This window comes from Zootoca vivipara, chromosome 2 (genome assembly GCF_965207765.1).
Source record: "Zootoca vivipara chromosome 2, rZooViv2.hap1.1, whole genome shotgun sequence".
Lineage (NCBI taxonomy): Eukaryota > Metazoa > Chordata > Lepidosauria > Squamata > Lacertidae > Zootoca > Zootoca vivipara.
In genome coordinates, this window is record NC_142584.1 from 116,293,992 (window position 1) to 116,320,201 (window position 26,210).

The 26,210-nt window shown below is 47.2% G+C and overlaps 2 protein-coding genes and 1 long non-coding RNA gene across 7 annotated transcripts; 2 read left to right on the plus strand and 1 right to left on the minus strand.

Moving 5' to 3' along the window:
- The first annotated feature begins 50 nt into the window (after window positions 1-50).
- Window positions 51-3,314, plus strand: LOC148687151 (uncharacterized). The gene is made up of 2 exons (XR_015948564.1): window positions 51-333; window positions 2,932-3,314. It is a non-coding gene; the product is annotated as an uncharacterized LOC148687151 (long non-coding RNA).
- Window positions 3,315-4,701: 1,387 nt separating this feature from the next.
- LOC132591342 (uncharacterized) lies at window positions 4,702-10,524 on the minus strand. 5 transcript variants are annotated; one of them, XM_088663963.1, is made up of 4 exons: window positions 10,404-10,524; window positions 8,087-9,127; window positions 7,608-7,731; window positions 4,702-5,917 (listed from the first exon to the last, which is right to left on the minus strand). In XM_088663963.1, the coding sequence occupies exons 2-4, from the start codon at window positions 8,906-8,908 to the stop codon at window positions 5,151-5,153; spliced, it is 1,713 nt and encodes a 570-aa protein (XP_088520089.1). In that variant the 5' UTR covers window positions 8,909-9,127; window positions 10,404-10,524; the 3' UTR covers window positions 4,702-5,150. The 5 variants fall into 5 exon arrangements, with proteins under 5 accessions (XP_088520089.1, XP_088520091.1, XP_088520092.1 ...); XM_088663965.1 differs by having other exon boundaries at window positions 9,693-10,524; XM_088663966.1 differs by having other exon boundaries at window positions 10,411-10,518.
- A 3,068-nt stretch (window positions 10,525-13,592) lies between these two features.
- Window positions 13,593-24,663, plus strand: LOC118081165 (uncharacterized). The gene is made up of 12 exons (XM_088663821.1): window positions 13,593-13,786; window positions 15,095-15,546; window positions 15,658-15,886; window positions 15,993-16,223; window positions 16,302-16,443; window positions 16,517-16,663; window positions 17,143-17,369; window positions 17,484-17,608; window positions 19,312-19,394; window positions 20,222-20,348; window positions 21,083-21,184; window positions 22,672-24,663. Exons 2-12 carry the CDS (start codon window positions 15,102-15,104, stop codon window positions 23,004-23,006), a joined length of 2,193 nt encoding a protein of 730 aa, XP_088519947.1. The 5' UTR covers window positions 13,593-13,786; window positions 15,095-15,101; the 3' UTR covers window positions 23,007-24,663.
- The last annotated feature ends 1,547 nt before the right edge of the window (window positions 24,664-26,210 follow it).

Below are 26,210 nucleotides of genomic sequence, written 5' to 3' on the forward strand. Positions count from 1 at the left end.
GCTTCCTTCCTTCCTTTGCGCTCCATCTAGGAAGCGCAGCGGGACTCTCTCATTTTAACCCCGAAGTGGCCGGTGATTAGAAACAGCTAGAGCTGCAGAAAAAACTACGATCTCGCTACGGATTCACTAATAGGAGCAAACCGTAGCGACTGTTCCTTTACTACTACTACTAATAGTTTTTTTTATTTTAAAAATACCTTTCTTTCTCTTTCCTTCGAGCTGCAGGAATGTTGCATTGTGAGCCTACCTCGCAGGGTTGTTGATGTCGTGATGACAACCACGTGGCAGCACCCTGAGTCCTTGGGCTGATGGACATCCGATGCCATTTTAAAGGTGTTGTGGAAGGGGGGGTTGCTAGTTTTGTTCTGTTCTTATTTTTATTACGTATCTGTGGTTTTTATATTGTATTATATGAACATATACAACTTTAGGAGCAAAGTGTTTAAATGTATTGTTGGAATTATCTGTTTGCCTTTGATCTTATTTTTGTTACGGTATGTATTTTGTGTCTTTTCATCATAGAAGAGTTGGGGCACCAAGGGTCATCTAGCCCAACCCCCTGCAATGCAGGAATATCGGTGTTTGCCATCTTTGCCGATATCTCTCTCCCTCACAAACACACACAACCCCACCCACAGAAATGAATTATATGGATGGGTATGTTCCCTGAAAATTAAGACTTGTCATCATTTGCATAGATGTTTTCTTCGCTTACATCCTTCTGGTTCTACTGTTCCAGGAGGAGGACAATGCTGCCAATCAGGGCCGGCCCTACGTGCAGGCTGGGTGGCGCAGGGCACCATGGCGCCAGCCCACCAGGAGGGCGCTGCGAGCTGCACCCACACGCTGGCCGGCCGGTCCGCCGCGCAGCTGCGCCCACGGCAACCGCGCTGCGCCTCCCCGCCCGCCGCGCAGCAGCGCCTGTGGCAGCTGCGCTGTGCGCGGCGCCCACCTGCCCACAGCGCTGGGAAACGGGGCGGGAGGGCGCCGGAAGGATCTGGCACACCACGGTGCCAGGGGCGCTTAAGACGGCCCTGCGTGCCAATCGTGGCTCTTCTTTGCCTTCAGAGATCCCACTCTTGTCCACTTTGAAAAGGAAGTGGTGGAGGATGTTATTGGCAGCCCAGAGATGGAAAGAAGATAAAGTCCCGACCACAGAAGAATGGCAGATTAAGTTGATGGATTATCATAGAATCATAGAGTTGAAAGAGACCACAAGGGCCATCCAGTCCAACCCCCTGCCAAGCAGGAAACACCATCAAAGCATTCCTGACAGATGGCTGTCAAGCCTCCGCTTAAAGACCTCCAAAGAAGGAGACTCCACCACACTCCTTGGCAGCAAATTCCACTGTCAAACAGCTCTTACTATCAGGAAGTTCTTCCTAATGTTTAGGTGGAATCTTCTTTCTTGTAGCTTGAATCCATTGCTCCGTGGCAGCTTCTCTGGAGCAGCATAAAACAACCTTTCTCCCTCCTCCATATGGCATCCTTTTATATATTTGAACATGTCTATCATATCACCCCTTAACCTTCTCTTCTCCAGGCTAAACATGCCCAACCCCCTAAGCTGTTCCTCATAAGGCATCGTTTCCAGGCCTTTGACCATTTTGGTAGCCCTCCTCTGGACACGTTCCAACTTGTCAGTATCCTTCTTGAACTGTGGTGCCTAGAACTGGACACAGGACTCCAGGTGAGGCCTGACCAGAGCAGAATACAGTGGTACTATTACTTCCCTTGATCTAGATGCTATACTCCGATTGATGCAGCCCTGAATTGCATTGGCTTTTTTTAGCTGCTACATCACACTGCTGACTCGTGTCAAGTCTGTGGTCTACCAAGACTCCTAGATCCTTTTCACATGTACTGTTCTCAAGCCAGGTGTCACCCATCCTGTATTTGTGCCTTTCATTATTTTATTTTTTGCCCAAGTGTAGTACTTTACATTTCTCTCTGTTAAAATTCATATTGTTTGCTTTGGCCTAGTTGTCTAATCTGTTAAGGTCCTTTTGAAGTGTGATCCTGTCCTCTGGGGTATTAGCCACCCCTCCCAATTTGGTGTCATTTGCAAACTTGCTCAGGATGCCCTCAAGCCCATCATCCAAGTCATTTATAAAGATGCTGAATAAGACTGGGCCCAAGACAGAACCCTGTGGCACCCCACTAGTCACCTCTCTCCAGGATGAGGAGGAGCCATTGATGAGCACCCTTTGGGTTCAGTCAGTCAGCCAGTTACAAATTATGCCGAAATGGCAAAAATGAAATCAGGAAGACCAAAATGGGGGAAATTTATAATTTACCTTAAAAACCATTGTAAACAGTTAAAATTGTTGGTGAGATTGGAATAACACTTGTAGTTTAATGGTGGATTTTGGACAGAATGCAGATGTGAAAGATTTGGATTATTATAAAAGTTGCAGGAGGAAATGAGGAAGGAAGTCCAAGAGGTTCTTTGGAATCTTGTTTCTATGTTGTTGTTCTCACAGTGGCCAACAAGAGGCCCTCATGGTAAGCCCATAAGCAGGAGCTGAGCACAAGAGCCACACTCTTCACCCCCTGCCATTCCCAGCGTGGCATAAGAGGCCTGACCGTGGAGGCACAGCCAGTACATTTCCGAGCACAATTCAAAGTGTTGGTGCTGACCTTTAAAGCCCTAAACTGCCTTGGCCTAGTATACCTGAAGGAGTGCCTCCACCCCCATTGTTCAGCCCAGACACTGAGGTCCAGCGCTGAGGGCCTTCTGGTGTTTCCCTCCCTGCGAGAAGTGAGGTTACAGGGAACCAGACAGAGGGCCTTCTCGGTGGTGGCACCCTCCCTGTGGAATGCCCTCCCAGTAGATGTCAAGGAAATAAACAACTACATGACTTTTAGAAGACATATGAAGGCAGTTCTGTTTCTAATGTTTGATGTTTTGTCGTTTTCCGTTTCCCGCAGACTGTCTTGCCAGAATGGTGCATGCTCTGGTTATCTCCCACTTGGACTACTGTAATGCACTTTACATGGAGCTACCTTTGAAGGCAGCTAGACTGGTGACTGGGAGTGGCCGCCAAGACCATGTAACACTTGTCCTGAAAGACCTATATTTGCTCCCAGTACATTTCCGAGCAAAACAGCCTCAGTGCAGTATACCTGAAAGAGCATCTCCACCCCCATCATTCAGTCAGGACACTGAGGTCCAGCGCCGAGGGCCTTCTGGCAGTTCCCTCCCTGTGAGAAGTGAGGTTACAGGGAACCAGGCAGAGGGCCTTCTCGCTGGTGGCGCCTGCCCTCTGGAATGCCCTCCCATCAGATGTCAAGGAAATAAACATCTGAAGGCAGCCCTGCTTAGGGAGTTTTTAATGTTTGATGTTTTATCATGTTTTTCATATTATGTTGGGAACCGCCCAGAGTGGGTGGGGAAACCCAGCCAGATGGGCGAAGTATAAATCTGTAAAAAGGGTAAAAGAGTATTGGGAAATAATTCATAATGAATTGAAAAAAAAATGTTTAGAAGTACTTTTCAAAAAAAACCACCCAGAGTCCTTTTTGTTGGGGATAATTCAGATGGAAATTCCCAGGTGTCAAAAAAGGTTATTTATGTTTGCCACTACTGCGGCCCGTATTTTTTAGCCCCAAAATGGAAAACGAGTGAGGTCCCAACTAAAGAAGAATGGCAACTTAAATTGATGGAATATGTGCAGCTTGCAGACCTAACATAGAGAATAAGAGAACAAGAAGAACATATAAAAAGATCCTTCCAGTTGCACTTTCGAGATCAACTAAGTTTTTCATTGGCATGAGCTTTCGTGTGCATGCACACTTTTTCAGATACAATGAAACAGAAGTCACCAGACCCTTCTATATAGTGAGAGGGTGGGGAGGGGTATTAATCTTGAACGTATGTTTGAAGTAGATTGGAAGATGTTTATTGAATATATGGGGGGAGATGTGTATTTTTGAAAACGTGGGCTGCATTAAAATGACTTCAACAGTGTAAATAAGTTTTGATGGATGCAATAATGGAATAATGAATGGTTTAGTTCAGGCATCCCCAAACTGCGGCCCTCCAGATGTTTTGGCCTACAACTCCCATGATCCTTAGCTAACAGGACCAGTGATCAGGGATGATGGGAATTGTAGTCCAAAACATCTGGAGGGCCGAAGTTTGGGGATGCCTGGTTTAGTTAATATAAAATATGCATAAAAATATGCAGGGATTTATGCTATGAAAAATGAACCATGGAAAGAGAAGGGAAGTCATTAATATTTTAAGGTTGTTTAAATGAATATTCTAAAATGTAAAACTGAAAATTTAATAAAAATTATGGAGAAAAATAATAATTCGGGAGCTTCAACTTGACATTAACAGGGAACCTGTGACAGGTAGGTAGCCATGTTGGTCTGCCGTAGTCGAAACAAAATTTAAAAATCCCTTCCACTAGCACCTTAGAGACCAACTAAGTTTGTCATTGGTATGAGCTTTCGTGTGCATGCACACTTCTTCAGATACACTGAAACAGAAGTCACCAGACCCTTCTATATGGTGAGAGGGTGGGGAGGGGTATTACTCAGAAGGGTGGTGGGAATGGGAACCTGGGAGTATCGTAGAACTGGGGTGTTTGTGGTGTGAGCTCAGTTTGGAAGTCTTGCCCTGGAACCAGACTGAAGATATTAAGAAACTGGTGATCGGGGCAGGACAAACAGACATTCTGAAGTAAGCCGGAGCTGTGTGGAGCATTTTAATAAGGCAGGTATTTTGGTAGAAATGGGGAATGGTCGTAGGTCATTTGCAGAGCATCCGCTTTGCTTACACTCAATCCCTGGCATCTCTGGGTAGGTCTCAGAGAGAACCCTGTCTGAAATCCCGGACAGCCACAGCCAGTCAGTGTGGCAACTCTATGCCGGATGGACCCAACGGCCCGGCTCGGTAGAAGGGCAGCTTCCTCTGTTCCTAGAGATCCTTCCGCCTCCTATGGATTGAGCAATGACGGACGCTTTCCCCAGAGCGAGCGGGTTCCTGTGCCAAGGGTTCCCTTCTCCGTGCATCCACTGGATTCCAAATGAAACCCCACCCGCACTTGGCGCACTGGTAAGGTTTCTCCCACGTGTGGGTTCCCTCGTGTCGGAGAAGGTCCGACTTGTAGCTGGAGCGCTTCCCGCAGAACAGAGCACTTCTATGGCTTCTTCTCCTCTGTGTGGATCCTCTGGTGCCGGACGAGCTGGGAGTTGGAGCGGAAGCCCTTCCCGCACGAGGGACACTGGTGGGGCTTCTCCCCGGTGTGCGTCTTGCCGTGCGCGACGAGGCGCGAGTTGCACACGAAGCTCTTCCCGCAGGCTGAGCACTTGTAGGGCTTCTCCCCCGTGTGGGTTTTCTCATGGTAGGCGAGGCAGGACCTCTGGCGGAAGCCCTTCCCGCAGGCTGAGCACTTGTAGGGCTTCTCCCCCGTGTGGGTTTTCTCGTGGGTGCTGAGGCAGGATCTCTGCCGGAAGCCCTTCCCGCAGGCCGAGCACTTGTAGGGCTTCTCGCCCGTGTGGGTCCTCACGTGGATGACCAGGTTCGAATTGCGGCTGAAGCTCTTCCCACATGTGGCACAGCTGTAGGGCTTCTCCCCAGTGTGCTTCCTCTCGTGGGTGAGCAGGTGCGATGGGCCGTCAAAGCTCTTCCCGCAGTAAGAGCACCGGTGCGGTTTCGCGGCCTCTTGGCTCCACGGGTGCCGCAGAAGGCGGACGGCGCAAGAGATGGACTTCCTCAGCCTGTTCTTGGGGTGGTTCCTCTGCTGCATTATTGGTCTCAGCTGATGCTCGGAAGTCACTTCCCGCTCCTCGCCCCAGGAACGTGTCTCCGCTGTTCTCCTTTGGAAGCAGCTCTGCAAAGACGCCACTTCCGTGGCTCTCTCGAGTGGGAGGTTTCCCTCTTGGCATTCATCTACCTGCCAGCAATCTGTTAAGAAGTGGGGTGGGGGGGAGAGAGGAACCGTAGAATGAGCAAGTTGCCAAAATCCCAACATTATGTCAAAATAGGCTTAATCCTTAATGGATCTGTAATGTCAAACCAGGCTTTGAACAAGTGAAAAATCTAGTGGTACAGATGTTAAAAATATAAACCAAGGAGCAGGTTAACAGGGAAATTCTACATACAGATTCTACATATATATATACATACATACACACACACACACACACACACACAATCAGTCTATGTCGCCAACTGCTGCCTTTTTAATATATATTTCAAGGCTCTTATATGTGATTTTCTCTTTTATGGTTTTATTTGTAAAATGCCTAATAAAGTAAGAAAATTCCTTCAGTAGCACCTTAAAGACCAACTAAGTTTATATTTTGGTATGAGCTTTCGTGTGCATGCACACTTCTTCAGATACACTAGAAACAGAAGTGTCAGACCCTATATATATACAGAGGGTGGTGGGTGGGAATGGGAGATGGGCTGATGGGAGTGGTAAACCTGTAGATGGGTGTTAATGGCTGCTGATGGCTGCAATTAGTCCTGGGCTGAGGTGCTAAAGAAAGCTTGATCATGCATAATGAGATAAGAATCCGATATCTCTATTCATCCCAGGTGCTTCCATGGTTTTAAGCTTGGTAATGATTTCCAATTCAGCAACTTCCCTTAAAGACCAAGTTGGTCTTTAAGGTGCTACTGAAGGAATTTTCTTATTTTGCTTCGACTCAGACCAACACGGCTACCTACCTGTGCCTAATAAAGGTTTGATAAGTAAGTAAGTAAAAATATAAACATCTGTAATGAAAATATGCAATAGAACAAATTAAAGCAGAAGTATTCCTTACCAACCTCAGCCCAAAATTTGTTCAAGATGCCCTCCCTTTCTCATGCAGTCCTGTGCCATTTCCTACCCTGTTCCACAGGCCCCCTAACCCACAAAAATCGCCAGGCAATGGACCCCTGATGCTGTCTGCGAAATCTCCAGCCAGCACCTTTGCCCAGTACCTGGGCCGTTGCAAGCTTCGAAGAAAGCTCCTTTTTTTGCTCTCACCTAAGAGCCTGTATTGTAGCGTTTGAAATATGAGTTGGGACACTCACTGAGCTACGACCCATTTCCCGCAGACACTCTCCCTGCTCCCCAAAATTGTGGCCACCATTGCATATTCCTTTCAATAGTGTCTGGGTTAGCTTTGCTTTTGTCTTTATTATGTATTTTGTGTTTTGGTTTTGCGATCTTCAGAGGAAGGGGGCTAAACAAATTTTATAAAATAAATAAATACTGCATGTGAAAATGCCAGTGTTTTAGCTATGTGCATCCAAAAGCCGGTTTACTTGTGTCTAACTGATGTGCGACTACGCATGCATACATTGTGGTGACCTTGAAATGGTCGGGAAAAGAGGTGGGGCAGGGGCATAACGGGAAGAGTGGGCTTATGCACACTCCGCCATCGCGAGCAGTGCCCCAGAACACCAGCCCCGTGCAAATCAGGGTTGGCTTGCCTTGTATGGGGTGGGGGAAGTATTTTCTTTTGACCAACTTGAATCACCTTGGAGTGCAACAAATCAACCCAGCAGATGCACAGAGAGCAGAGCTAAAGAGCCAAATCTAGAATACAATTTCATGGAAAAACTCACAACGGATTGGGATAGGGAGAATTAGTATTTTTACCCAAAGGGGCCTTGTTTTCATAATTCTGCAGGACTTCCCTGGGCTCGTGTCTTCGGCCTGGATCCAGCAAGGAACGTTCTCCTTTGGAAGTGCACACAGCACCCACTTCAATGGCCCCCAGTCCCTGAAAGAGAGTAACACTTTCCATTCAACACCTGCATTCTGCACCAGGTGGAGTTTCTGGACAAGTGCCAAGGGCAGCCCCACACAGAAAGCATGGCAGCAATCAAGCCTCAAGGATACCAATGCATGAACAAATGCGACCAGGCTTGTGAAATGCGGCCCAGTATTTTTATGGGTTATCAGTTGTTTTTATAGGCAGTTTGTACTTTATCTCATGTATTGCAGACCATTTTGACCGATCCTGGCAGTTTCTTAAAAAGTTAAAGAAAGATACAAATTTGAATACTGGTTTGAAAGCTAATGGCCACATTTTTAACCCCTTTGTCGACGCTGCACCCCTCAAAGGCTTCTCTCACCTGCTGTCCCGCTTTCTCCGCCTCCTGGTGCCTCAGGAGAAACTCCTCTGCCAGGGCCACGGCCTGGACGCAACTCTCCGAGCCTCGTTCCTTCACCCAGCTCCCCATTTCCGAAGGCAGGACAGCCAGGAACTGCTCCAGGATCACCAGGTCCAGGATCTGCTCCTTGGTGTGCTTCTCTGGCCTCAGCCACTGATGGCAAAGCTCCCTCAGGAGGCTGTAGACCTCGCGAGGGCCCTGGGCGTCCCGGTAGCATTGCTGCCTGAAGAGCTGGTGATGGGCCTCTGAGCTGGTGACCTCCTCTGTCTTGATGTCCTTCGCTTGCCCCATGTTTCCTCGGCTGGCAGCGTCTGGTCTGGAAGTGGCTGGCTGGGCTGATCCTGGAGGAAGACTGGTCCTGCTCTCTACTGCTCCAGCCCACTGGCTGGGAACGGCTGCTCCCTCAAAGGAGGACCCAGAAGGCTTCGCCTCGCCCCATGCCCCATCCCCTGGGAGCTGTGGGCTTCCTTCTCCCCCGGAGTGTGGGGCCTGCACAGTCCGGAGGAACTCCTGCCACTGGGCTTCCCATTGCCGGGACGACCGCTCCTCTTCCGGCTCCTCTTTGATACATTGTGGTTCTGTCCAGCTCAGACCAGGCCCCTCTGTCCCATTCTGGAGGGCAGGAGAGGAGCCTCCTGCCTCTTCCGGTTCCATCTCTGGTGCCAGCCTTGCCAATTCCACCTGCTCTGTTTTAATTCCTGGCTTCACACCGGCCTCTGGTGCCGACTGGAGCTGGAGACCCAGAGAGGCTGCTGGGATTTCTGGCCCCTGCTCTGCAGCCATTTTCACTCACAAGGAGATGTCCCTCAGTCGTCTTCTGTGTAGTGGACAAAACGTCTCCCCTGTTAATTCATGGGTCAGCACAAGAATGAGGTTCCTGGGAACATGTTATGGAGTGTTGCCTCTCAGTCAGCGGCACAGCATCTGTTCAACTCTCTCGCCAAGGAAGGGTCACATGGAAGCTGAAGTCTTTCCCCAACTTCTGGCAAAAGCTTCTTTACACTGAAAGAAATGGGAATTGAAACAGACAAAAGTGAGGCGGCTGACAGAACAGGGTCCGTTGGAGACCCCATCTCCACTGAACATTTAAAGTGGGATGAAACCACTTTAAAAAGACAGCATTTTCCCAAATTATACCGGGAGTTGTAGTTTGTCAAGGGTGCTGAGGGTTGCTAGGAAGCTCCTCTTCCCTTCACACAGCTACAATTCCCTGTGTAGCTTAAAAAGCAATCCTTCATCTCAGGGAACTCTGGGAATTCTGCAGGGGGGAAAGGAAGATTCCAGAAACTGACTGACATCAGTTCTCCAAGGTTCCAGGCAAGGGTGTTTCCCCCGAAACCAAGGATTGAAGTGGGACAGCTCGACTACTGATCTGTAGTCCCTTTCCTTAATGATTAAGTAAGATTCTCCTCCTCACGGTTCTGTGAAGAGCTGGGTATTTAAATAAATAGGAAGTGTCATAGATAGATAGATACTTTATTGTCATTGTACATAGTACAACGAAATTGAATGCCTTCCCATTTAAAAAAAACAAAAAACAATTACAGCCACACACAGAGATACATACACGCCCATCACAACTCCCCAAGATCATTTTCTGTGGGATCGTTGGCTCTCCATGGCTTTCAGGCAGGGAACAATCACAGTCATTATCCCAAATTGGTCTCTCAGCTCTCCATGGCTTTCAGGCAGGGAGCTGCTCTGCCACCAAGTCACGGCCCTTCCCTTAAACAACCCTTAAGATTTATTTTGCATATGAGCAACGGTGGGTGGGGGTGGGGGATGCAGGTAAGCGGGCGCTTGGGACTGTCACACTGACAGGCAAGCAGCTCTCCAGGATTTCAGACAGGGCCTGCTCCCAGCCCTTACCTGGAGATCCCCAAGATTGATCTCAAGAAGTTCCGCATACACTCCTTCCCTGAGCGGTGCTCCCTCCCCTCCGAGAAAGAACCCTTTAAACTGGAGCCAAGGCAGCTGCCTCTCGCTGAATCAGAGCAATGCTAGAAAATGAAGGGGATTTGTGGGGTTCTTGGCAACGGCTTCCTTCCCCTCTTGCGCACGCTCGTAGAGCTGGAAGGTAACCTTGAGGGTCATCCAGTCCAACCCCATCTCAACACGCAGGTTTCCCATCCAATGTGAAACCACAGCGGACCCTGCTTAGCTTTGCAAAAGTATTTGAGGTTTTATTGCTCCCTGCAGCGGAAGTCGGGCTGCTTCTCCCTCTTGCACTGGGTCCTTCCACTTCCCAGCCACCTTCCCATGCTGCCTGTCACCCCACCTGGCACCTTTCTAACTTCACAGGGATGGGTCTCCCATTCTTTCCGCCAGTGGGGAACACAAAAGAGGAGGGACAGGATGTCCCCCATTGGGTGCTCACTTCCTTCTTCCTCTCTAGGAATGCGTGCTCTGTGGCTTTAACCATTAAAGGGCCAAACTGGGGCGGGAGTTCCCTGCTTTCCCTCAGTTCAATGCCATGCCTTCCAACATTTCTCCGATGAAAATAGGGGCCGGTCCACTGTCCCTCAGACCTTGTGGGGGGCCGGACTATATTTTGAAAAAAAGGAAAAGGAAATAAAGAACCAATTCCTATGTTCCACAAATAACAGGACCAGTGGTCAGGGAAGATGGGAATTGTAGTCCAAAACATCTGGAGGGCCGAAGTTTGGTGATGCCTGGGTTAAAGCATGGTGCTGATGATGCCAAGGTTGCAGGTTCGATCCCTGTATGGGACAACTGCAGATCCCTGCATTGCAGGGGGATGGACTAGATGATCACCAGGGTCCCTTCCAGCTCTTATGATTCTAATAAGCTCAATAACATAGTTGGAGCCCGTTCACTGCATTAGATCCAAGGGGCTCGTCTTGTCCCCATGGCCAACCAGGTGCTCCAAGCTCTTCATGCAAGGATAGGAAACTTTCCCCATCCCCCAGGGCCACATTCCCTTCTGCGAGGGTCCCCAAGTTGGTGCCCACAAAGGCTTTCATTGGTGCCTCCAGGCAGGTCTGCTATGCTTTCAGCTTTTGTCTTTAAAAAAGAATAAGTTTCAAGCCCTCCTGGGAAGAAAGTCCCTGGGCAAAATGTTCAGGTACCAACTAAGTGATTGTTGTGAGTGTGATGTAGACCCCTTGCATATTTTTATGAAAAACGCCACTGTTGTAAGAAAGCAAAATTGTCAGCATTTGCGTACAATCGGCATAATAATAATAATAATAATAATAATAATAATAATAATAATAATAATAATAATAATAAATTTTATTTATACCTGCCCTTCCCGGTCCAGAAGCCGGGCTCAGGGCAGCTAACAGCAAATATAAAACATTGATTAAAAACGACTTAAAAACAGCTTAAAAACAACATAAAATACAACATAAATGTAGCATTGCCAGGGCTAACTGGCCAAGTTAGTCCTGCTATGTCTAGCAAGGAGACCAGGGAAGTATCTAGATGTGGGGACCCAGAAAACTTAATTCACAGAAAAAGGGAAGGGAAAAAGGAATGGAGGATCAAGCTAAATGGAAGGCTAGGCGGAATAACTGTGTCTTACAGGCCCTGCAGAAGGAGAGCAAGTGTGTGATCTCCGCAATCAGGACAAAGGTGGCTTCGCAAGGAAAGTGTAAGGTTGTCAGGAATGGTTGTCCCTCCAGTTTTGTGTTATGCCACACACCCCATTACACCCACGTACACTGACTAGTTCACTCCATGGGAAGGCATTGTAGGGCCGTAATTAAAGCTAAAGGTTACCCAATTAAGTATTAACATACATGGTGAGAATTTTTGCATGTTTTATTTTTTCTATGTTTCACATTTCTTCATGGCAAATGTTGTAATAAATAATCCTTCATAAAAGCTATTGCATTGCATTCATTAAATTATCTTTCCATTTATATATAATTTTATGGTAAAGGTAAAGGGACCCCTGACCATTAGGTCCAGTCGTGACCGACTCTGGGGTTGCGCGCTCATCTCGCACACATTATACTCATGTAAAAACACACTGACTCTTGGACCATTTGTGGGCCGGATTTAGAAGGCGATTGGGCTGGATCTGGCCCCCCGGTCCTTAGTTTGCCTACCCATGTCCTACCGGTAAGCTCTGGTCCATGGGGTCACAAAGAGATGGACACGACTAAATGACTAAACAACAACAAAGGAAAAGCAGAACATTCCAGGATCAAATCAGACACCAGGTCGGCTGCTGTAAATCTGGGACTGTCCTTGGAAAATAAGGACACTTGGAGGGTCTGCAAAACAAGCAGGATAGCCTCTCACCCTCAGAGCACCCTTGGGTAGCGCAATGGTTTGTGTACAGGATCTAGGCCCTGGGGCTGGGACTCGGGTTCAAATCCCCACTCAAGGACGGAACCCCACATGGAAGGAACTGTCAACGGTCATCGAGACCCACCCCTTGCAATGCAGGAATCTCAACTACAGCATCCATGACAAATGAGCTGCGATAGCTCAGTTGCTAGAGCACGGTTGTGCATTCGAGCCCCACTTTGGGCGAAATATTCCTGCATCGTAGTGGGTTGGACTAGATGACCCCGGGCACCCTTTTCCAACTTTGCAATTTTAGGATTCTAGGATTGAACTGGGACCTTCTGCAATTCAAAGCAGGTGCTCTCCCACCGCACCTTCTTGCAGGTGGAACAGCTCAGCCAGCTGGGCAAGAGAATCTCAGGTCCATGGGTTCGAGCCCCACTATGGGCAAAATATTCCTGCATCGCAGTGGGTTGGACTAGATGACCCTGAGCACCCTTTTCCAACTCTGCGATTCTAGGATTGAACTGGGACCTTCTGCAATACAGAGCAGGTGCTCTCCCACCGCACCTTCTTGCAGGTGGAACAGCCAAGTGCTAGCTCAGTTAGTTGGGCAAGAGAATATCAGGTCCATGGGTTCAAGCCCCAGCTTGGGCGAAAGATTCCTGCAATGCAGGGGGCTGGAGCAGACTTCCTTGGGAGATGGTGGAGTCTCCTTCCTTGGAAGTTTTGAAGCAGAGGCTCATAGAATCTTAGAATGGGAGAGTTGGAAGGGGCCCCGAGGGCCATCTAGTCCAACCCCCTGCAATGCAGGAGTATTTCACCCAAGGTGGGGCTCGAACCCACAAACCTGAGATTAAGTCTACAGTATTGCTCTACCGACTGAGCTATCCCAGCCCATTTGTCACGGATGCTTTAGTTGAGATTCCTGCATTGCAGGGCTTGGTCTAGATGACCCTCGGGGTCCCTTCCAACTCCACCATTCCTATGACTGGTGCCTTAGAGACAGAGACTAGCTGCCAAGTTTCCCGTTTTTTCGCGGGAAACCTCTGTTTTTAAATCTGTTTCCCGCTGGCTAAAATATCCCATAATTCTCCCGATTTATAAGGAAGCAGCTCCTGCCGGCCAGTGAGGCTCCTCAGCTGCGTTGCTGGCCAATAGGAGCCTGAGAACGACTGGGGGCGGAGCTTGCATGCCTTGTGCTGAGAAATTCGGGCTGCGTTGCCTGGGGACGCGCCTTTCCTTCAGCGGTTCCCAGCGGTGTGGTTTCCTTGCTGCTGTGTCCCTTTGCCGGGTCGCTGCGCTGTGGGAACCACCGCTTGAGGCTTCGTTTGGCTGTTGGCTGGGCTTTCTGCTTTTGGCTCGGAGGGGCTCGGAAAGTACCTCTGTAGGGAAAATAAGGTATGTCTGAAGCAGGGCTTTGCCTGGGCCTGGGCCTTTGCCTCCCCCCCCCACATGGCCCGATTGGCTGGGGGTGGGGGGGAACGCTTGGGATTCTCTTTTAGAAGTGGATCCCTTTTTTAAAAAAGGGCCCAATTTTGCCCCTGCAGCGGTGTGGGTCGCATTTGGGGCAGCCCCGCTTTCCACGGCCTTCCCACCCTTGGAAGGGCAGATCTTTCTCCTCCTCTCCTCCCAGCAGGCCAACCTGGGCAGGTGAGTGACCTTCCTTGGTCTCCCCATAGGGCTTGGAGTCAAGGCAAACCCTTAAGCATTGTAAAAAAATTCCTTCAGTAGCACCTTAAAGACTAACTAAGTTTTTATTTTGGTATGAGCTTTCGTGTGCATGCACACTTCATGCACCCGAAAGCTCATACCAAAATAAAAACTTAGTTGGTCTTTAAGCTACTACTGAAGGAATTTTTTTTTATTTTGTTTCGACTCAGACCAACACTGCTACCTACCTGTAACCTTAAGCATTGGAAAGCCTTCTGCAGGTGCTCACCCTGGAACTTGTAATAATTTTTATCTGGCCTGATTATACTACAATTTATTAAATTTATATACCTCCCTTTACCCACAGGCCTCAGGGCGGTTCACAGGATAAAATTACAATATACAAGCTCAAAGTATATAATCAAAACAGAAACAAAATCAACCCAATAACACCCACACCCCCAAAGACACACACATTCAAAAACATTTGTGTTTCAGTTAAATACAGCGGTGTGGTTTCCTTGCTGCTGTGTCCCTTTGCCGGATTGCTGCACTGTGGGAACCACCGCTTCGTTTGAGGCTTCGTTTGGCTGTTGGCTGGGCTTTCGGCCTTTGGCCTTTGGCTTGGAGGGACTTGGAAAGTACCTGTGCTCGGGGAATCGGGATAGATACTAACATTGACGGCCCATCCTTGCCAGGGAAAATAAGGTATGTCTGGAGCAGGGCTATGCCTGGGCCTTTGCCTCCCCCCCCCCGACACATGGCCCGATTGGCTGGTGGTGGTGGGGGTAACGCTTTGGGATTATATTTTAGAAATGGATCCCCCCTTTTTTTAAAGGGCCCAATTTCGCCCCTGCAGTGGCGTGGGCTGCATTTGGGGCAGCGCCGCTTTCCGCGGCTCGTCCCCATCTCCTGGGGAGGGTGGCAGGAGGCCTTTATGGCCTTCCCGCCCTCCAGCAGCGGCCTGGAGGTAGGCTTGCTACAGGAGAACAATCTCTTTGCAAATTGCACGTGTGGCTACTCTGAATGTGTTGCTTTTCGTCTTTTTCAAACCAGGAAAGAGATGGATGGAGGTGGAGAAGGCATTCCTTCGAAAAAAGCAAAGACGATGTGCAAGTATCTTGAGAGATGGGACAGCGAATTTAGCTTCTTGAAGAAAAGCAGAATGGGCCACCATTACGCATTCTGCACAATTTGCAGTTGCGATTTTAGTGTCTCCCACGGGGGAAGGAATGATGTCACTCAGCATACAAAAGCAGCCAAACACAAGCGCGGGGTAGAGGCACAGAAACATGCCCCGACGATGTCCACATTTGTGACTAGGAATACCGAAGAGGCTGACCAGGTCATAAATGCAGAGGTTAAAATGGCTATGCTGTGTGCCAAAAACAACGTTCCTTTCACCTTCTGCGACGACTACAACAAGTGTGTAGCTGAGATGTTCCCGGACTCTGCCATTGCACGAAAATATTCTGCGGGGAGAACCAAAACTGCGCAAATCATAAAAGGTAAGTTGATTCAAATTAAGAAAACAATGGTACCTCGGGTTAAGAACTGAGGTACCACTGTAATATTGTCGGCTTATTGTTAGCTAACGTTACTGTGCTCTTACTCAACAGGTGTCATAGCAGCTGAGCTAGATGACGAGTTGCCCAAAGCATGCCAATCTCAGCCCTTTTCATTGATGTGTGACAAATCGAACAACAGAAAAGCAGGCAAAGAATTCGTCACCATGGCTAGACTCTACGATGAGGCCAACCTGCAGGTTGCTACCAGATTTTTGGAGATGCCCATATGCAACGTTGGAAATGCAGAAAATCTTTATGAAAAGCTGAATGAAGCATTAAGGTAGGGAAGCCGCACTGTGTTGTTGACGTTTGCAGTAGTTTTCTCTTAACTATAACCTTACATTTTGTCTGACATTTTGTTGCATTTCTTTTCTTTTTTCCTATAGAAAAAGAGGCATTCCATGGGAGAACGTGATAGCCTTTAACTCTGATAATGTGAGTGTCATGAAAGGCAAACACGACTCTGTTATCAGCAGACTGAAGACCAGACAGCCCCACATTCAGGATCTTGGCTGCATCTGCCACCTAGTACAGCTGGCCACTGGTTGTGCCATCAGAGCAGCACAGGTACCTGTTGAAGACATCCTGGTCAGAATATACACCCACTTTGATAAAAGGTGATTTCATGTACATTATTATTGGATAGGCCTTGCAAACATATCCAGCCACTAACAAAACTATTTTCTGTATTACAGTGCAAAAAGATGTGAAATCTCCAAGGATTTTGTAGATTTTACTGATTCAGACCACCTGGAGCTGCTCAGGGACTGCAGCACCCGATGGCTGAGTCTGTTAACCTGCATCCAGAGAGTGTTGAACCAATGGGATGCACTAAAGGTAAGGATGGTAAGTGCAGCAGATATATACACGCTTTACTGTGCTTTGTTTTCATTTTAATTATGTTCTGCAGGCCTACTTTGACAGCCTTGAGGAAGTGGAGAAGTGTGCCAAACTACGTGATCTAGCTGGCCATCTGGGTGATCCGGTCATGAAGATCTACTTCTTTTTCCTGGCTGCTGCCCTTAAGCCTTTTTCTGAATTTAATATTGCCTTCCAGGTGGGTACCAATGACATTGTATGTACCGTATGTGTGAATAATAGTTATAAATAAATAGGTAAAGGTAAACGGACCCCTGACCATTAGGTCCAGTCGTGACTGACTCTGGGGTTGCAGCGCTCATCTCACTTTACTGGCCGAGGGAGCCGGTGTACAGCCTCCGGGTCATGTGGCAAGCATGACTAAGCCGCTTCTGGTGAACCAGAGCAGCGCATGGAAACGCTTGTTTACCTTCCCACTGTAGCGGTTCCTATTTATCTACTTGCACTTTGATGTGCTTTCAAACGGCTAGGTTGGCAGGAGCTGGGACCAAGCAACGGGAGCACATCCCATCGCAGGGATTCAAACCGCCGACCTTCTGATTGGCAAGCCCTAGGCTCTGTGGTTTAACCCACAGTGCCACCCGCGTCCCTTATAAATAAATAGGATTGTGCTAATTGTAGCATTCCGAATTCTCTGTTTTTTTATATTTTCTGCAGTCCGAGGAAGTGCAAATTCACAGGCTTGAAGAGGAGATGTGCAGGCTGATCAAGAAGATCCTGGGCTTCCTCATACCAGCCAGGGCCATCGTGGGTGTACCTCTCAGGGAGGTGAAGTATGGAGAAGGACATCAGTTGCCTGATGAAGACCTCTTTATTGGAGCAAACACAAAGGCATTCATGAGAAGCACAGAGCTTCCTATGACCGCCGAGAAGAAAATCTTCCAGTGAGTATATTACCCAGCAGTTATGTAATCATGATATCATCTCAGTATGAGAGTATAGGCTGTGTGCCTAAAATGTTGCCACTAATCAGTTTTTTCACTCTTATGCTGTTGCAGAACTGTGAGAAGATTCTACGAAGCAGCGCTTCAGAAGATGTTCTCCTTTCCCCTCGACAATCCACTCCCGAGGGACTTGAAAGTGCTGGACCCTGCTGCTCGCATTGATGTTACTCCAGGGGCAGGTAGATGTTAGGGACAGTTTCCCCATTGATAGAATGATTGAGTTAGTGCATAGTTTAGATGAGCAGTGTTCAGTCAAACACTTGTTTTATTTTACAGTAGAAAGTCTAGTGGCCCTGCTCCCTCAGTTGAGCTTGAACGAAGATAGGCTGAGAGAGGAACTCCTTGACTACCAGCTGACAGATAGCAAGCAACTCCCCCAAGAAGAAAAAAATGACAGATTCTGGGGCCTGCTAGGGAAGGATGTGAGGTTCAGGGAGCTGCCAAGATTAATGAAGGCGTTACTCTGTATTCCCCACAGCAATGCCAGTTCTGAAAGGGTGTTTAGTATGGTGAGAGAGATAGTTACGGAGAAGAGGATGGCATTATTAGACAACAGTACTGTTTCTGCTTTGCTTACCTGTAAAATCAACCACTCTGGCCCACTCCTTCCAAAAGAGTGTTAAAGGCTGCAAAGCCTGCAACACATTTGTATAATCAGTCATTAATAGATGCCAGAGAAGAGCCAAAAGACTGAACCTAATCAATACCCCCATAAAGAATTGAATATTTTTTATTGAAGATTTTCTTGATTGACAGGGGTGTGTACAATGTCTCTCTCATATTTTGAGAGAGCTCGGGTTGTAGAAGGGTTAACAAGACATCCCTTGGTTTGTTGGGCGGGTCAGACTAGTTGGCCACAAGTGTGATTGGGGGTTTGCTGTTGTTGGGGAAATTGGTATGTTGCAAGTTATTTGACTGACAGCCATAGCCTTTTATATTCATAGCAAGCAGCTTGCAGTTTCACCTTTGCTGCTTGCAATGGATCTCCCTCCCGCCCTCCCTATTTTTAGGGGTTCTTTGCGCTTGACATTGCTATGCCTGTCATGGGGTCGTAATTAGTAGTATTAGTATCATCATCGTAGAATCATACTATTGTAGAGTTGGAAGGGGCAGGGGGGCAAGGCATGGGGAGCTCAGCAGAGCTCAGTTGACAGCACCAATCATACAATTGGAAGGAACCCCAGAGGTCCTCTAATCCAGCCCCCTGCAATGCAGGAATCTCTGCTAAAGCATCCAGCCTCTGCTTGGCGATCTCCAAGGAAGGAGAGCCCACCTCCTCCTGAGGGAGACAGTTCCACTGTTGAACATCTCTTACTGTCAGAATTTTTTCCGTATGTCTGGTTGGAATTTTCTTTCTTGTAACTTGAAGCCATTGGCTTGAGTCCTACCTTTCAGAGCAGGAGAAAACTTGCTCCCTCTCCCATGTGACAGTTCTTCGAATATTTGAAGACAGCTATCCTGTCTCCTCTCAGTTCTCCAGGCTAAACATACCCAGCTCCCTCAACCATTCCTCATAAGGCTTCATTTCTAGACCCTTGATCATCTTGGTGGCTCTCCTCTGCACACCTTCCAGTTTTACTATATCCTTCTAATGTTGTGGCGCCCAGAACTACTATTATATTTATTTATATCCCACCTTTTCCCCAGTCTACATACAAATTATAATGAAAAATTAGTTAATAATATTTCTAACAAATGAGAAAAAAATAGCATAAGCTGAAGGGAAAAAAATAGGATAAGCTGAAGGAAAAAGGGATTGACAATGGAAACCAGGGAAGGATGATGGGAAGTCAAGGGATTTTACCTTTACCTTTTACCTCCACCAGGGCTCCTCTTATCTTCAGAAATCCCCTTGTTTACATCTCCTCCGTCTCCTCCCCAGGCAACACAATGGCATCAAAGGCACCTCCAGGATCCTACCTCCTTTGGGGTAGAGCAGAAAGAACAGGTGTGCAGCCATCTCAGGTAAGTTAGGGACCACCTGGGAGAGATGCTAGGGGCAGGCCTGGACACCTCTCACTATACTGCGGGAGGCGGGGACTGAATAACATTCCCCTTTCATCTTGATGCCCAAAGATATGAAGATGATCAAGAGAGAAGTCTGTGGAAATGACTTTTCTTGCGAGTCTTGAATCTAGTAAAAAGGGAAAAAAATAGTAAGGCGAAAGCAAAGCTGATTTGTTTAATTTGTATGCCGCCTTTGTATGTTGAGAAATCTTTAAGCCGTTTACATAGCAGATACCAATGGGTGGTTTTCAAATATCTCATTCCGTCAGCTCAGGGATTACTGCTAGTGTGGCAGGATTCCACCCTGCTCATGTGCTGCCCACTCCCCATATGTGCTCCAGAGGGTTGGGAGACATATTTTTTTGTGGGGGAGCAAGATTGGGGGGGGGGGATTGCATTGCACCAATAGAAATCCCTGTGCTGATGGAATGAGCTTGCCTTTTAAGCAACTCAATATAACATTGCATCGTTCGAAACAATGGACAGAAAAATTACCAAAAAAAACCGTCATTTTATTTATGTTTACTATTCTACTGGGGAAAACAAAACACATACCTCAAACAAAATCATATCTCCAAAGGAAAATACATCAAGATACAGCACTGGAATACAACAGAATTGCACAACGCAATAACACAAACAGGTCTTTTTTAAAAACCATAAATATTATAAATGAATTTAAAAAAACCACAACTTAGTAGCTTAACTGCCCCTCATTTCAATCTGGGAGCAATGGTTTATGTAGGGAAGCTTATTTCTGAGTACAGAATATGTGCTTCTTTCAGTGTCGGGTATCCTTTGAGGAGGTGGTCTTGTCTTTCACGAAAGGGGAGTGGGATCTCCTGGATCTGGGCCAAAGAGCTCTCTACAAGGAAGTCATGCTGGAGAATTACAAGGCTTTGATCTCTTTGGGTAAGGACAATCGTTCCTTGGTGGACTGACGCTCAAGGGGTATAGATTCCTATTCTTGGAATTAGTCACTGTACTGCAGAGACGCCAGTGTGGAAACAGATGGCAAGGCTGGGGGCCCACAATGCGTCTCCTGGGCCATAATTTCTTGGATCTGACTAATTGAAACTATTGAAAACTGGCAAAACACAGTTTGTGGAGATGTGAAGCTTATGGGGTTTCACTTTTCCCTAACATGAACCCAACATCCATTTTTCTCCTTTGTTGGAAATATGAAGGCATGGGAAAACGGGGGACAGTTTTCTCCCCAATTTTTCCTTTCTCCCCCAATTTTTGGAAACAAATTCAGGGAAAAAAACCTTGGAATTTCCCCCGTTTTTCTGTCTTTCCCCCCAGGACTTCATAGGTCTACTCCTTGTTCCCTCAGACAACAGATGGGTGTGTGTGATTATTTGACCAGACTAGACTAGATCTGATAGGCCTTTTCTGTGATTCTACAGGGTGGTTCTCAGGTTCTCATGGGGAGGAGAAATGACCCTCAGGTTGAGGTGTCCCATACGCAGAAATATCCCCAAACGAAAACCAAGTATCAGATGAATTCCACTGAGTTCAGATTCCCCTCTCCTATTTTTTGGCAGCATATATAAGAACCTGCCTTTCCCTGCTTCGGGAGGACATAGGAATGGGTGGGGGCTTGGAATGCCAATGTATTTTCTACCCAAAAACATGTCTGTCAGTTTCCTTGAAAGGATTTCCCAAACCAGACCTCATCTCCCGGCTGGAAAGAGGAGAGGATCCATTTCTCTGGGACTCCAAGGAAGAGGAGATGTCGGCAGCAGGTACTTTCTTGGGAGTCTTGCAGGGCCATTTCATTCCCTGGGAATTGAGGAGGGGATTCCTTTGTGAATTTTTCAGCTTCTGCTTAATCTCACAGAAGACTGACTGAATCATCCGGCTGCGGGTTCTTCCTCTTAGATACACCTTGAGGCTTCACCTCAAGTGGCTGGGGAGACCCAGCTGGATGGGCGGGGTACAAATAATAAATTATTATTATTATTATTCACCATCTTAACTCATCTCCTTTCTCTGTCTGCCTCTGAGGTTTCTTTAAGTCAGCTTATTTATTAAGTCTATAATTTTTATGGACAGTATTGAATGAAATACTTACACTAGAATGAGTCTTCCTCCCCACGGAGGCTCGCTTGGCGCCTTCATTGCATATTTAGGTGCCAGGCAAAAATATTCCTCTCCTCCTTTATTTATAAGCTAAACACCAGGAAGAACTTTCTGACAGTAAGAGCTATTCGACAGTGGAACAGTCTCCCTCAGAAGGTGGTGGACTCTCCTTCCTTGGAGGTTTTTAAGCCGAGATTGGAGAGCCACCTGCCATGGGTGTTCTTCCTGATGTTTCGTCAGAATCTCCAAACGTTTCAAGGTTTCCAGTAGCAATGTATTTTAGCCATCAAAGGCCTGGATGAACAGAAAGGTTTTTAAACTCCTCCTCCTTCAAGCCAATAAAGAGGACAACAGATGCACCTCACCAGGGAGGGCATTTCACAAATGGGTGACCACCACCAATAAGGCCCTGCCATGGGACAGCACCATCCGGGCAGCAGCCAGTGCCAGCAACATTACCAAGGCCTCTCCTGCCAACCACAGGGTCCAAGGTAGCTGATATTGGGGGAGGCCCTCTTTTAGGTGCTTTCATCTGGCCTGATACCCCCTTTGCTCTGGAACTTGGCTTCTGCCTCTTTTGGAACACACACCTGCCCCCGAGCGCCTTGGGAGTGTCAGCCAACTTCTCTGGAGTCCCACCTCCTGACTGCTGAGAGCCTGCCTAAAGTCAGGACAAATCAGCTCATTGGCAGAAAGGCTGCAAGATGAAAGCTTGCCCCAATAGCTGCCCTTCCTAGACTACAATTGCAGATGAAATGCTCATCCAGCTGGGTGTAACCTGGGGTACAGAACTGCAGAACAAACCTTTGTAGTGACTGTTTTGGTAGCTGATCATTACACAATTGATTTACCATCCAAGTAACAGCAACCACAGAAGTGTGAGCTTTCCCCAAGATGGTTTTTCTTGTCTTCTACCCCATTATGTTAAAATTATGGAAATTGATATGCAGAAATCAAGTGGGAAATGGACCTGAAATGAATGTGTGGTGTTCTCTGAAATACTAGCATACGCCAAAGGTAACCTAGGTCTCAGCACAGTGTGTAAAGAGGAAAAGGGAAGAATATTGGAGATGTTGACCAAATATAAGCTGCTAGGTCTTAGTTTTTGCCTTGAACCCCTAATGAAATTTTATTTTATTTTCCCCAGCAGGTGAAGGGGAAGAATATGAAATTTATAAGGAGCCATCTCTGCTGTCTTTGGAAAGAGTCGAGCAGGAAGCGGGGAAAGAGGTGTTTGCAAAGCAAAGGAGACCTAAAATGCTGGATGGAAACAACTCCAGGGATGAGAGGACTGAATCCTCTGCTTCTCCGGGCGAGGAAATCCTGAGCTTGCGTGTCTTTCACAAGGGAAAGAGAAGGAAAAGGTATTCATTGGGTGGGAAGACTTTGACAGAGGAACCGGGCTTGAGTCACCAACACACTGCCCACCCAGAGGAGAAACCGTACAAATGCCTGGAGTGCGGAAAGAGTGAGGCCACAACGTGAAAGAGTGCAGAAAGAGTGAAGCCACAACGTGAGGCTTATTGCTCATCAGTGAACCCACACGGGAGAAGCAGTACGAATGTCTACAGTGCGAGAAAAGCTTCACTTACAGGGGGAGCCTTATTTTCCATCAGAGAAGCCACTCCCCAGAGAAGCCAAAGGGGTGCCTGCAGCCTGGGAAGAACCTCAAGGAGAGTTCAAGCGGTTCTTCACATCAAAGAGGCCACACAGGGAAACTCTGGATATACGGTCCCTTGCTTACAAACCCAGCGCCGGAACCCTGTTCATCTGGCCTGGAGACCGATATTAATGGGAAATTCTTTGTTTTATTTAAAAGATGAGCAGTTGGACTCTTGGGCAAATGCTATTCAATCCCATCACTTTGTTTCCTTTTGCATTTGTGAGCTACAAAATTTGCCTCTTGCCGTCATCCTGTTTTGTTAACGTTGTCAAATGTTTGGGGCAAGGCTGTGGCTCGGCAGTTTTTCATTTGTATGCTGCTTTAAGTATATTCTAGTAGGTCAAGTTGCACCTTGAACCTCTTGGGTGGTGCTAAGGCCACCTTCAACCGTACATTTTGAAGCACTTCGAACAGCCATGGTTTCCCGCAAAGAATTCTGGGAGCTGCAGTTTGTCATGGATGCGTTGAAGAAGAAGAAGAATCTACCCATCCAACTGAGTTTTCACAGCCTCTCTGTGGATTTTAAAAGGATTTTAAAAGTTTAATTTTAAAAGGACAATTAAAAAATCTAATATTAAAAACTTTCCGATACAGGGCTGCCTTCATATATCTTCTAAACATCAGATAGTTATTTATTTCCTTAACATCCGATGGGAGGGCGTACCACAGGGAGGGTGCCACTACCAAGAAGGCCCTCTGTCTGGTTCCCTGTAACCTCACTTCTCACAGGGAGGGAACTGCCCGAAGACCCTTGGAGTTGGACCTCAGTGTCCGGGCTGAATGGTGGGAATGGAGACGCTCCTTCAGGGATGCTGGGCCGAGGCCGTTTAGGGCTTTAAAGGCTAGCACCAACACTTTGAATTGTGCTCAGAAACATACTGGGAGCTAATATAGGTATTTTAAGACCAGTGTTATATGGTCTCAGCGGTTGCTCCCAATCACCAGGCTAGCTGCCACACTCTGGATTAGTTGTAGTTTCCGAGTTCCCTTCAAAGGTAGCCCCACGTAGAGCATTGTTAGAAGATGCCCCTATTCCCCTAGTAGAGCTACGTTTCCCAGAGTGGCTTAAAAGGCTATCCCTCCTGCTAGGGAACTCTAGAATTTGTAGCTCTGTGATACTCCCACAATTCTTTGGAGGAAGCCATGACTGTTTTAAAGTGGTATCACAGTGATTTAAATGCAGTGGCTTTAGTATTGCTCGGGGAAGGCTGGTATGTTGAAGGGAGCTGAAAGCAGTTTCCCACCCCCAATGGAACAACTGGGAATTTTTTGGAAAGCTCTGCAGATGGGGCGGAGGTATGGTTTTTATGTCTGTGTTTGTGATTAATGTAAGACAATCCATTGCGTTGGAGAGATTATTTCTGTGCATCCTATAGAGCTCCATGCTTTCAATCTCTTTCTGGATTTTGCATCATTTTAGAGCTTGAATTTTACACAATTGCATTTGTTTAAATAAAAGCAGAACTTGCTTTCAGGACACCCCCCTTCATTAGAAATCACTGCTTTCGAAATCCTGGGTTTGCGCTTTGTCCATGTTCTGGAGCCACTTTTGTTCCATTTATTTAAGCACCTGGACTTTTGTAAAGCTTTTTGAGGAACTTCCATCATGTAGCATCTGGTTTTTTTTTAATTAACAAATTGCTCCTCGTTTGAAAGGGGAAATGAATAATATTTTTAAAGTTTCCTCCCTGCCCATAACTGGATGGTCACAGGGAGGGCAGATTACAACCATATAATGCACATTCAGTGCTTTTTTTTCTTGGACTCAAGAAAATCACTATTTAATAGTTTGAATTGGGAAAAATAAATACAGTGGTACCTCTGGTTAAGAACTTAATTCGTTCCGGAGGTCCGTTCTTAACCTGAAACTGTTCTTAACATGAGGTACTATTTCTGGGTTAGCGGAGTCTGTAACCTGAAGCGTTTGTAACCCGAGGCACCACTGTACAGTAAATGCACAAAAGTACAAAGATTCACAAAATGGTTTAGGTGTATGCGTACCCCTGCGTCCCACCCAGAAAAAAAGCACTGTAGGCATTTATAAAACAGGTCAAAACTGTTCCAGGCATAACACAACAGGATGAATTCAACAAACGATGTGGGTCCCACAAAGAGAATGCCTTCGCTGTCAAGGACCAGGAGGAAGAGATGCATCTTCTGCTGCAGCAGCAGCAGCCAGTGAAGGGGTGCAGACAGGGTGGCTTTGCTCCCTCCCCCCAAAAAACACTTAAGTGCTACTCTGGGTTCCTCAGAAGATGGGTGGCAAGGCATGGGGACCTCAGCAGGCGGCATCAATCATAGAATCGTATCTCCTCTCAGTCTCCTCTTTTCCAGGCTAAACATACCCAGCTCCTTCAGCCATTCCCCCTAAGGCTTGGTTTTCAGACCCTTCATCTTCTTGGTTCCTCCCCTCTACACACCTTCCAGCTTCTCAACATCCTTCTTAAATTGTGGCGCCCAGAACTGGGTCTGTTTAGCCTGGAAAAGAGGAGACTAAGAGGAGATAGGATAGACCTCTTCAGATACCTGAAGGGCTGTCCCATGGAAGTTGGAGCACGCTTGCTTTCTCCTGATTGGGGGGGTAGGACCCGAACCCATGGCTTCAAGAAAGGAGATTCCAATTAAACATCAGGAAGAGATTTCTGACATAAAATGTTCGACAGTGGAGTGGACTCCCTCGGTAAGTGGTGAAGACTCCTTTCTTGGAGGTTTTTAAGCAGAGGTTGGATGGCAATCTGCCATGGATGCCTTAAGTTGAGATTCGTGCATTGCAGGGGGTTGGGCTAGATGACTTCGGGTTCCTTTCCCACTCATGATTCTATGATTTGTGCAGTACATAGTTAAACTCTGAAACTCCCGCAAGAGGCAGGTATGGATTAGACCAGGCACCCCCAAACTGGGGCCTTCCAGATGTTTTGGCCTACATATCCCATGATCCCTAGCTAAGAGGACCAGTGGTCAGGGATGATAGGAATTATGGTCCAGAACACCTGGAGGGCTGAAGTTTGGGGATGCCTGGATTAGAC

What these genes read in the sequence shown, in the direction of transcription:
- LOC132591342 (XM_088663963.1), bottom strand. Translation starts at nt 8,908, where the DNA reads ATGGCTGCAGAGCAGGGGCCAGAAATCCCAGCAGCCTCTCTGGGTCTC. An exon ending in CGGAGAAAGCGGGACAGCAG is followed by an intron (nt 7,732 to 8,086) that starts GTGAGAGAAGCC and finishes ACTCTCTTTCAG; the next exon opens with GGACTGGGGGCCATTGAAGT. An exon ending in TGAAAACAAGGCCCCTTTGG is followed by an intron (nt 5,918 to 7,607) that starts GTAAAAATACTA and finishes ACTTCTTAACAG; the next exon opens with ATTGCTGGCAGGTAGATGAA.
- LOC118081165 (XM_088663821.1), top strand. Translation starts at nt 15,102, where the DNA reads ATGGATGGAGGTGGAGAAGGCATTCCTTCGAAAAAAGCAAAGACGATG. An exon ending in GCCGAGAAGAAAATCTTCCA is followed by an intron (nt 17,370 to 17,483) that starts GTGAGTATATTA and finishes ATGCTGTTGCAG; the next exon opens with AACTGTGAGAAGATTCTACG. An exon ending in CAGGTGTGCAGCCATCTCAG is followed by an intron (nt 19,395 to 20,221) that starts GTAAGTTAGGGA and finishes TGCTTCTTTCAG; the next exon opens with TGTCGGGTATCCTTTGAGGA.